This window comes from Trachurus japonicus, chromosome 17 (assembly GCF_045865225.1).
Source record: "Trachurus japonicus isolate A0001 chromosome 17, Traja_1.0".
Classification (NCBI taxonomy): Eukaryota; Metazoa; Chordata; class Actinopteri; order Carangiformes; family Carangidae; genus Trachurus; species Trachurus japonicus.
Genome location: NC_140923.1, coordinates 11,292,152 through 11,304,196, shown reverse-complemented (window position 1 = coordinate 11,304,196; position 12,045 = coordinate 11,292,152). Strand labels below are relative to the sequence as shown.

At 42.4% G+C, this 12,045-nt stretch overlaps 1 protein-coding gene across 1 annotated transcript; it reads right to left on the bottom strand.

The window, feature by feature from the left end:
- Nucleotides 1–1,630: 1,630 nt before the first annotated feature.
- Nucleotides 1,631–5,655, bottom strand: LOC146970170 (uncharacterized). The gene is made up of 3 exons (XM_085804420.1): nucleotides 5,604–5,655; nucleotides 2,330–2,623; nucleotides 1,631–1,971 (listed from the first exon to the last, which is right to left on the bottom strand). Exons 1-3 carry the CDS (start codon nucleotides 5,653–5,655, stop codon nucleotides 1,631–1,633), a joined length of 687 nt encoding a protein of 228 aa, XP_085660546.1.
- Nucleotides 5,656–12,045: the final 6,390 nt, after the last annotated feature.

Genomic DNA, 12,045 nt, shown 5'->3' with positions numbered 1-12,045 from the left:
CTGTCACCAGGGCTGAGGTAAGGGATCTTGGGCTTAAAACGGTTGGTGGCCACTGGCGTACGCAGTCTCTGGCAGGTTGGTGACTTTGGTCCTGGTGGATTCATCTGGTCCAGTGTGAAACGACACCAAAGGTGGTTGTAATATTGTCTTCTCTGGCACTCTGGGTTTGGGCTGTAGCCAGCTCCTAGAAAGAAATCACATGAGGATTTTAAATGAATTTTTACCAAACACACACATCATTTAAGTAGATGATGTCAGGGCAGTGTGAATCAGCCCAACACACATTGCAGATGCTTACCTGAAGAGTCAGTGTATTTCCACTCTCCCTTTTTCTATCTGTAGGTCAGTCATAAAATAGTCAGTATGTGTTGATTTCATCAAAATTTACATTTTTCTCAGAAGTCAAAGTCAGAATTATTTTTCTACCCCCCCTAATTCACGTTTACACAAAATCCTTCTACAGGGTTTGTCACATGCATGGTTAGATAAAATCAAAATTACACAGCTCATCCTGTTTTACAGTCAAAGTGATTTTTGCTGTTTTTGGAGACAAATATGAAAAACCTGAGTCAACCTGTTCACGTTCACAACTGAACCTGAATGAATTTAGAGGAAACATGATGCTAATAACTCAAGAACAGCAGATCTGAGTAGTAAAAATCTAGCTGAACTCTACTCATTGTGATGCTGTACAGTAGTTAAAGCAGATATCAGTGGAATGTTTTTGTTAATATAAGTCCTAAATAGTCCTATTTTCCGTCAGCAATCACTTACATGAAGTATTTCAGCCTAAACACGAGTCTCTCCGTCACTCTGCTCTGCTGTAACCCGAGGAGAAAATTTTCCTTGTGGGATACAAGTGTTATCCAATGAGGGGAGAGAACGGCATGAAGGGCTGTGTGTGCAGCCAAGGGATGCGCGTGAATGTGGTGACGTAGCACGAGGACCAATTGATGCCTGACAAGGGCGGGGGCTGCTAACTCATGGTGCGTTCAAGGAAACTCATACTTTGTGTTTTTCCTTCCTGTGAAGTCATACCAGTTCGATCTGGTACGAGTTCACGGGTCGGAAGTTACGAGTGGCCGTTATAGGGAACTTTCACAGACAACAGGACGGTAAAAACACGAGCTACGGGTTACCTGGAACGCTACCAAGTCGTAGTTGTGACTTGAAGCTGTAACTTACGGTTTCAAAAGCCTGCCTTGAACACAGCATTAGCCGAAACGGCCGTGCCGCTGTTATCTGCTTTAAGTTTAGGGTATGAAGACATATAGTATGCTCTGCTGCACTGATGCATTTGTTTAAAAAACAGACTTTGACTGCATCAATCTCTAACTTACCCTTCATGTAGGCCTAAAGGACGCTGCAAAGGATCAAACCCAGAATGACAGCAGCTGAAGCTGAAGATGCAATTATGGCGGCTGCATGAAGAACTGTAAAGATAAAAAACAAAAACTTACTCAGAAATATCTACACAATTCCAGTGTTTTCATGTCACAAATACCTCTGTAAGCAGTATAAATACATGAGTACATGTCTGAGAGTCCTCAGGACTGTTGGACCATAAATGTTTCTAAAGTCACTGGATCCACTAGATCATACTTTACACATCACACAGACTTTCTATTTTCTATCTATTTCTATTGAGAGAAGGAATCATTAACAATCTGTGACTCTTACCAACAGGATTTCGATGGCAGAAATCCCTCATATTCATCGTATCATTGGTCCTGCTGACCTGGTTGCTATAGTTACAGATGATCATGTCCTCCTGCAGGTAAACATGGAAAGTACCACTACTGAACTTTAACTTCTCTCCTCCCTTCCGCCTGCAGCTGGTGTTGTCACAGGTAACAGTGGTGCTGATGCTGATCTGATGTGAGTCCAGTGATCTGCAGGTCACAGTGAGGTCACAGGAGTCTGAGCTGTTTGTCACAGAGTCGACTGTCAGCTTCACTGGAGACACTGGATCTGAGGGGAGAGTTTACAGGAAGAGTTTTAGAAACAGCAGCATAAGTGTTAAAAATGATTTATTTGACTAGTTGTTATTCTTCATCATCTCCAGCACTTGTACAGTATAAACTTCACTTCAATTTCCACAGACAATGTTCCTTTACCAGGTGAAAATGTATCATAATATTCTCCATAATCTTCATAATGGTTTGTCCATTCAGAATCCTCAAAATGCAGACCAGTCTCCCAAAAGCGATGAGACGATTCAGTCAGCACAATAAACAACACAACATCTTTCAATCACAGTCAGTAGATTTTGTTTTAGAAACAGCAGCATATTCTCTGTCAGTGTCTGTAGTGTTTTTAACAAACCCACCTTTAACTGTGACGTCGTAGACAGCTATTTTTTGTACGCCACCATTGGTTCTCTCCACCAGTGCAGTATAAACTCCACTGTCTGAGATTTGTAGATTCTTCAGTTTCACAGACACCTCGACCCTTTCGCTGTATTGACCAGAGAATGTTGATGGTGAAAATGTGAATAATGTGTATCTATCATTGAACTTCCACTTCACAGATGAACTGTACTGATATCGCCAATGGGTTAGATCATCCTCATTTAACTCCAGAAGTAAATCCTCCCCTTTCCGCACAAACACAACCAGGGACCCTGTGAAAAGAACAGAGGATAATTCAGTCTCAATGATCATTAAAAACAGGACAGTCCATGAAAGAGGAGCCACTGATTGTATTTCATGTTATCAGCATATTCCACATTGTTATTTAACAGAGACAAGTGTTTTCCCTCATTGTGCAGTACGTCTTCACTTCACGCACTGTTTACACAAGCGCAGGTCTACGACGTACAGAGTGGGGTGAAATCGGGCCGGTGTTTAGCTCACTTGGTAGAGCTGCTGCCCCATGGTGAAGCTCCAGTCCTCACTGCAGGCGGCCCCGGTTTGAATCCTGCATCGGGCAGCCCTTTCCTGCATGTCATCCCCCCTCTCTGCCTCCCCATTTGAAATTTCCTGTCTTTCTCTCGACTGTGCTATCAATTAAAGCAGTACTAAAGAACTTTCAACATTGGTTGAGTTTGGCGGCTCCAGTGGCCCAAAGCGGTAGTGTTTTGCCTGAAAGAAGACTCCATTTCCCATGAGCACCAGCGCATACCGCCGTAAACATCCTGGGGCCTCATTTATCAAAGAGCGTGTAAAAGTCCTCTTAAATTTTCAGTACGACGGAAAGGCAAAATGTGCGTACGACCAAAAAATATACACTCTTTTCAGATCTATCAAACTCCGCGTACACACGGCTGCACGGTATTTCCCTTGATAGATCACACCGGACCTGAGAAAAGCGTGGATGAGAACACGCCTCATACCCAGCCCCCTAAACGGCCCCATACAACCATATGTGGTCAATGCAAATCAGTTACGTGCATATTAAGTAGCCATGTGCACTCTGGAAACGTGTGGAATGACGTCAGTGGAAGACGGTGAAGACAACAGATGGACGGAGAGCGGAGAAAGAAGCGGAATTTCTCTGAAAGCGAGATACACGGTAACAGGCAATATCAGTCAGAAACATCATCTGGCATTGAAAGGCTACAATAAAAACAAAAAACTCCCAAATCTAAATGAAACAGAACAGAAAGAAGAAGAATCATATTTATTCTGCCCCTTATTTTAGATTATGTCATAATAATTTAAAGCAGGGTTTCCACTGCCAGTCAGTACTACTTTGCACCCCTTTCCACTAACCCCCAACTTCCGTTCACTGGAAGATTTGATTTTCATTTGTGCATAGCTATATATTAAAAAAAACAAAAAACAAACAAACATTGAAGTCCACCAGTCTGTGACTTTTCCTAAAATGATGTTGGGCAGGACCCATTTTTGTTAAATACAATAAATATTATTCACACAAAAAATATCGATCATGTTTTCTCATTTGCTTTGATTTGCGCCGACATTATTGTGCTTGCTGCTTGCTTGTGTGTGTCCAGTCTGGCTACGTAACACACGCACGTCGCAGAAATTATTTTCCAGACTGGACAGACGGGTTGTGGAAGAGTTGTAGCCTACATGCAGGGGAAAAATATCAATATGATATCAAAAGAAAACGAAATTCGTTTTATAAAGCCAGTATTTAGGAGCAAACTAGTGTAAATGCACAGGGGAAAAATCAGAGTCGCTGTGCTTTTCATGTAAAGTGCCGACGTCAACACGTGTGCGGTGGTGGTGGTGGTGGTGGTGGTGGTGGTGGTGGTGGTGGTGAGGGGGGGTGGGGGGGGGGGTCATCATCACCACCACTTGCTACTTCAGTGTCCGCGCTCCTCTCTCCCTCTCATACTGCAGTTCTCTGACTCTGCAGCGGCGTCGCCAATTCCTCTTGTTCTTCAAAAAGCGTGTAAGTGCCGGTACGCCATGGTCGGACTGGTCGTAAATTTTTGCTCTTACTCCCGACAAGTTTTGGTTTGATAGATCCCAAATTAGGCGGAGAAAAGTGCGTACGCACAAAATGGGGGAAAGAGCGTGTAAAAAAGCGTGTATCCACAATGATAAATGAGGCCCCTGATCTCCTGGTGCATGGAAATGAACAGAAGATGTCCAAACTAAGTTTCTGTTACCAGCGGATCATTTCTCAGTAAACACACATACACAATCCGATGGAAAGGTGCTGCATTGCTGCTCCCTCCTCGTCGTGACTCGCGAAAGTGAAAGTGAAACTTAAGTGAGAGACGGTTTCCCACCATGCTCCTCAAAGCTGCTTAGTGCCAGTGAAGGCGATACAGACCATAATGATACAGACCCCCTCAGGCCATGACAGAGGTGTCATTCAACCTGTTGTAAGTCCATGTACCATCACAAAAGTTATGAAAATATTATATGAAGGTTGAAAAGTTCCTAAGTGTTGGTTTAAAGGCAATAAAAAGCCCAAAAAACATTTAAACACTTAAAAAAAAAGAGTGGGGTGAAATCGAAACCACATAGAGGAGTGCCACCTTATCTCTCACATAAATAGGTGCGTCAGTGCCAGTGGATCGTCGTGGGCCGAATGTGGACCCAAGTTTTCTTATCGCGCGATGAGAGTCTCGCGTTAACGAGGCACGTTAACACTGTTAATGGCCCAGCACTACATTTGAAAGGTACTGTATCTGAACATAAAACTGAGTTGGTAAAACTAGCCTATTATTGTTTAGAAATTTTTTTATATACAGTATATATTTTTGGGGGCTTTTTCACCTTTAATTGACAGGATAGTTGAGAGAGACAGGAAATGGGAGGCAGAGACACAACACATGAGGCGGGTGCTCTACAGACTGAGCTAAACATCGCCCCTATTGTTTAGAATTTTAAGTGTTTTAAACTCAAAAATGAAAGTTATTTCATCTACTTGATAAGTTATCTCAACAAAAGATAATTTGTAGGCCTAATATTATGTTGTTTTATTCATATTGTATATTTTATTTTGGACGTCATGGGACGCAAGACAAATTTCAGAGTGATCTGACAATAAAGTGTAATCTTATCTTATCTTATCTTATCTTATCAAAACATAAGAATTTTAGTTCAGACTCCAAATATCAAAAACCTATCACAGCCACTTACCTGGAATTTTTGAGTTTTCAGAGCTTTTTTTTGTCTTACCTGCAGCCTTTATGCAGACCAGCAGTCCCAGTATCACAAACACAGACTTCATGTTCTCTGGCTTCTCTCAGACCAAACTGAACCAGTGTGAGGGGGTCGTGGGTTCTGCTCAAACAGACTGAAACACAAATGCTAACTTCCTGTCAAAACCACATGTAGATTCACAATGTTCCATCGGCAAGTAAACTCCTCTATTCAAACTTCTTCTTTAAAGGGGACATATTATGCAAAATTCATCTTCATTCGTCAACATTTTGTAAACTGCCATAGTCAGAAAATGTGTCTCTTAACGAGCCGTTTTAATTTCACCCGGCTTATTACATCACAAGCCGGGTGATGTGAACATTCAAGCCCTCGCTCCCATGGTTACCACGGTTACCTCAGCTACCAGAGCGAAGATTCTAAACCGACCGTGTAGAGCAGGGCTGTGAAACTGGTGTGTAGAGAACCCAGCTGTGCGCAATCTTTTGGTTTTTCTGTCCAAAGCATGTTACTAACATTAGTTTTAGACATCAAGGTACCATGTCAAGAAGCAGAAATGAGCATAATATGTCCCCTTTAAGTTTTGTTGTGTTGATCTTAACCAGTGTCAGTGATTGTCTGTGGTTAAAGGCTCACAGCAGTGCACAGCTTTAATTCAACAAGAAACATGAAAACACAGCTCAGGTTAGAAAAAAAATTGATCGCTCTGTGTATGAATGAATATGAATGTCAAATTCAAAGCTTACCAGAACCCTTCAGTTGGTTTATAGGGGTAATAAATGATAAATGAAACATACTTTTGTACAAAATAATCAATTTTCGTGAATAGAGAAGCTACACAATGTCCCTTTAATGGCCATCATCTCACTGACTTCAGACGCTGACAGAGAGAATCTGCTGCTGTTTCTAAAACTCTTCCTGTAACAGCTGCTCAAACATAAAAGTTGAGTTAAGTTTTCAACAACGTACCAGTGCGTCAGGGACAAAAGGGATCAATCATCATACTGTCATTGGTCCTGCTGACCTGGTTGCTATGGTCACAGATGATTGTGTCATTCAGCAGGTAAACATGGAGAGTAGCACCAGAGGTTGTGACCTTTGACCTCCTCATGTGAAACATGTGTTTCGTCGTTGTCACATGTAGAAAGAAGTGGTCGGTATATGTGACGCATGAAGACAGAGCTCCTAACCTGGGCTGTGTTTTCATGTGTTGCACTGCACAGACGATCACTAGATCACTAGCCATGTTTCCATCCAAAGTGATTCGAATTACTGGGAAATGCGCATTAAAAGAAATTCGAATCGTGTGTGTTTCCATCTACGGACTTTGCACCCCGGACGGACTGACGGCCTGATTTGAACACATTAGCGCGATTTAGCGCATATGTTTATTACCTTCATAACGCGACCTGTCCGTGTGTGTGTGTGTGAGAGAGAGAGAGAGAGAGAGAGAGAGTCGCGGCCGCCACAGACTTTATTAAAGCAGAAGTAAGTGATATTTTTGTGTTAATATAAGTCTTAAATAGTTGTATCTTCCCACAGCAATCACTTACATAGAGTGTTTGGACCGAAACACGGGTCTGTCAGTCCCTCTGCTCTGCTCTGAGCCCAGGAGAAAACTTTCCTCGTATCCTACAAGTTTTATCCAATGAGGAGAGAGAACGGCATAAAGGGGCAGTCCTCTCTGTGTGTGCAGCCAAGGGATGCGCCTGAATGTGGTGACGTAGGGACGAGGACCAATAGATCCATGACGAGGGCGGGGGCTGCTAACCCCATCGGCTGACAAGACGTTATGGTGCGTTCAAGACAGCCCATAACTCGTGTTTTTCCGACCTGTGAAGTCGTACCAGTTCGATCTGGTACAAGTTCACGGGTCAGAAGTTACGAGTGGCCGTTATAGTGACTTTCACAGGTAAAACAGGTCGGAAAAACACGAGTGGGTTGCCTGAAACGCTACAAAGTCGTGACTTGAAGCTGTAATTTACGGTTTCAAAAGCCTGCCTGGAACGCAGCATTAGCCAAAACCACCGGATCGCTTACTTCTGCTTTAATGATGAACGCTGGATGCGCTGGTTGTTTCGTTTTTACTGAGGAGGAATTATGAAGAAGTGCAGTAACATCATTATGAAGGTGTGTGGGGGCTTTTATTTTGCCGTGGCGGTGCGCCACAATTAATTACATGTAGTGATGTTGTCTTGTCAGAGGCGATTTTAGAGTCTGCTGGGGCCCTAAGCAAAAATCCCCAGGGGGCCCTCCAACCAGTGTTTATCACCGTCATTTTATAAATAATCGAACACCAACAAAAAATGTATGAAATTTAAACTTTTTTTATTCAAAATGTCCAGTTATGGTGTAAGCTGGTGACATGTTGTCTTCATGATGGGCAGGTGTTGCTGTCTCACTGGAGGTGGACGTTCAACTGATAGGCTATATGACAAAAAAACAAAAGACAGTTTTACTTTAATTGATAATATACCATGCCCTCTAAAGATTCTTTATGACAATATAGGCCTAAACTTACAGTTTTCACTGTCAGCACTGGGAGGGGGCACTTTGTCCCTTTGTTTTGCTGCTGTCAGAAAATCAAATAATAATCCTGAGGAGAGATAAGAGAGTGATTTTTAAATGTTTTCCTTGGGCATAGCTTTCATAGCACCAATAGCTTGTTAACTTTTACACTTTCATATTAGTAGCCTATTATAATAATAGGCTACTCACTTCAATACTGTAACATAACTTTACTATGTCACCCTGCTACCTAGCAAGTTAATAGTGTTGTTACTTGCTGCCAAGGAGACCACGTTAAGTTAACTTGCTTTTTTTTTTTTTTTTTTTTTGTCACTTAACGACCGTAACCGAGTGGAGCACCAGAACCGCACGCACCGAGTCCCTCAGTCAGTCAACTGACTGTAAACGTGAAGTAGCCTGGTCAAAGACGGTTTATAAACCAAGACCTTTCATGACGAGTCAGCTTCCTGTATGCATGTCACGTGGGCTTCTGCACGGCCACGCCCCTTTAGAGAGACCAGAGGCAGTTTGGAGTGTATTGATTCCTATGGGACAATTTAATGTGAACACCGATTATGGTCGGGCCTTTCTCCCCACGGTCACTGAAGCAAATTTTGGACTCATTTTTCACAAGCCACATCTCTTCTGAACAGTTTGACACCAAAATGGTAATTTTCAGACGGAGAGATCCGGAGAAAATCCACTTTGTTCCAGACCTGTCTCTGTCTCTACGACACACTCTCGCGAGATTTGGCACCGATCTCCTAGGCAACGTCAAACAAACGGCCGCGAACTCCCGTGAAAATGATTTAAATTATTTTTGGCATGCTAAATATTACTGTTAGTAGTGTAAATATTTAATGTTATCATAAGAAAATATAAATATCTCACTTTCATCTACCTACAAATTGTATAAATCCACACACACGTTCACAGACGAGGTGGTGACGGTTGGCCACGCCCACTTAGAGAGACAGGAAGTGAAACCATTTCATATCATTGGAGCAGCCGCTCATGAAGTATCTTTCCATTTATTGAATATCTTTGGCCTGGTCACCACTGGTCTGAAGCTAACATTAGCTGCTATTCAAGTGTCTCCCAGTTAGACTATTAGCATTTGTTCAACAGTTATTTACTGTTCACGTTACACTCTGCTCCACTTACCACCACTGTCTTGCATTCTTTTTTTTACTTCCGCCTCTTTTTTCTTCTCGTCTTGCTCCCAGTTGGACTCTTCTTTTTCCCTCGGCTTCATTAGAAACTCCCAGTGATAAGGTGCATCATACAGGTTGACGTTAGCTGGGATCAGGTCCGGAGAATGACATGGGGCCCCGTTAGGGGGGTTTCCCACTGAGATGTAATTGCAAATCGACGCTATACGACGATACGGGGAGGGGGGTGCGGTCACTGCGGGTAGCGCATTTTGAGATATTTCTGTCGATAAAACTGCCCTCGAGCCCCGACCCTCGGGGGCCCCCTAATGGCTCGGGGCCCCAAGCAGTTGCCTGCCTTGCCTGTTCACAAACTGCGCCTCTGTGTCTTGTGAGTGAACTGCAAACACGGGAGCAGATGGGGTCAAAGTGGCTACGTCACACTTAATTCGAATCATCAACCAAAACCCGGCCATAGCGAGCGTATTTCAGTTTGTGCGAATCAGGGGATTTTAATTCGAATCACGGCGTTTCCATCATCATTTTCCGATGCGATACATCTCGATGCATCTAAAAAGCTGATGGAAACGCACTTACTGACACTGATGAAGATCAATACAACAGAACTGAAAGGGAAAGTTTGAGTAGAGGGGTTTACTTTGCCGTGGGGGCAATGTGAATCTACATCTGGTTTTGACAGGAAGTTTGCATTTGTGCAGAACCCACCACCACATGAAGTCTGTCTCTGTGATACTGGGACTGCTGGTCTGCATAAAGGCTGAAGGTAAGACGAATAAAAAAGCTATTGTCACCAACAACACTTCTGATAAATTGTGACTTTATTCAGAGGCGGTCCTGGCTAGTTTTATGCCCTGGGCGAAACCATCCCTTGGTGCCCCCCCCCCCAAAAAAAAACCCCACCAACGAACAAACACACAAATATATTATAATCAGTGTTGGGGCGGGGTTCTTTTAAAATGTATTCCCCTACAGATTACTGATTACATGTCCCAAAATCTGTAATCTGTAATGCATTTCTATTATTCAAGTTAAGTAATACTAATAGTACTTTCTAGATTACTTTTAGCGTATTTCAAAATCACCTGCCTGAGCGCCTTTAACACTGAATTTGATCTTACACATGATCTTATAGGCTACCGTGGTTCCATTAAATTAAATCATCAATAAATGTGTTGTCAACCACAGTTTAATTTGTTATTGATCATCAAGCCATATTTAAATTATTTTTTAAAATAGCCAATCACATAAAATTATATGCTTAGGCTATATTAAAACTGAGCAGCTTGACTACAGCCTCTGAACCTCTAAAGAATACACAATTTAAAATAGTTTTTGTTTGTGAGTGTAGGGCCAGCAACTTGATATTTTGAATATAAAGTAATGACAGGAACCACTGTACTAAAAAATGTGCTTAAACTCACATCTCTGCTGAAGTCGGTGTGGTTTTGGAAACAGCGTGACGTTGCTCATTAGAAACATCATGACAGTCCAGGATCCTTTTTAACACATGATCCTGTCGCAGTTCATTCATGTTGTTGACCAGAGACCGGACATTGAAGAGGAAGAAGAGGAATATTGCTGGGCATCCCATAGCAACATTACCAACATGAAGCCAACTTTAGGACGAGGAGTTTAGCGCTTAACCCTCCTTTCTTTCCCAGCATGAGAGCGCTCTGGGCCGGCGGAGCATCCGACGTGAGACCTCAGCAGTCGCAAGTTGATCCCCCCCGCCTCTCCTGACACACACACAACCTGTAGCTAGTAGGCCTATGACTCTCAGCAGCAAGTTGACGTGACATAGGGGCGCCCCAGCGACCGCTCCACTAACTTGACGGCGAGTTTTGTTTTGTCTTTTTTTCCCCCTCTTTTTTTTTTGGAGAGCGCTCGTGCGCCCTCACAAAGATTGCGCCCTGGGCGGTCGCCCATATTGCCCATAGCTAAAACCGGCCCTGCGTGATGCTGATCTGATGTGAGTCCAGTGATCTGCAGGTCACAGTGAGGTCACAGGAGTCTGAGCTGTTTGTCACAGAGTCGACTGTCAGCTTCACTGGAGACACTGGATCTGAGGGGAGAGTTTACAGGAAGAGTTTTAGAAACAGCAGCAGGTCAGTGTCTGAAGAGACCTTCAACTGTGATGAGGTATCTAGATAGTACTGGATTATCAATTGTTGTCACTAGTGCAGTATAAACTCCACTGTCTGACTTTGGTATATTCTTTAGTTTCACAGAGAAATTTTCCATGACACCTCCCCCTCCCTCTGTAAAGATCAGAGACTGTTGGTTCTTTACCAGGTGAAAATAGGTCATAATATTCTTCATAATATATGGAATAGTTCGTCCATTGATGATCCTCAATATTGTCCCAAAAGTGATCCACTTCTGTTGGGACAATAAACAACACAACATCATTCAAACACAGTGATGATCATAGTAGATTTTGTTTTAGAAACAGCAGCAGATTCTCTCTGAAGTGTTAAACCACCTGTTTTTACTAATCTGTTGATTAAATTGTTGCCACTGTATCAAATATTAATTTGTAAAATCTTTTTTGTAGATTCTTCTTCAAATGCTCTACATGTGACAACTATTTCAGATTAATTCCTCACACATCATCATCATACATATTTTACTTTGATTAAATAAAGTCACCATTCATTCAAACATTTTCTCCAAGAAGAATGCAATAAGATCTTAATAGATCATTAGATAGATTCATATTAATCCTTTGTAAAATACACATAAACCAGCTGAAAGCAAATATATCATTCTATACTGTAATG

What these genes read in the sequence shown, in the direction of transcription:
- LOC146970170 (XM_085804420.1), bottom strand. Translation starts at nt 5,655, where the DNA reads ATGAAGTCTGTGTTTGTGATACTGGGACTGCTGGTCTGCATAAAGGCT. An exon ending in GGTCTGCATAAAGGCTGCAG is followed by an intron (nt 2,624 to 5,603) that starts GTAAGACAAAAA and finishes TTCTTTTCACAG; the next exon opens with GGTCCCTGGTTGTGTTTGTG. An exon ending in CTACGACGTCACAGTTAAAG is followed by an intron (nt 1,972 to 2,329) that starts GTGGGTTTGTTA and finishes CTCTCCCCTCAG; the next exon opens with ATCCAGTGTCTCCAGTGAAG.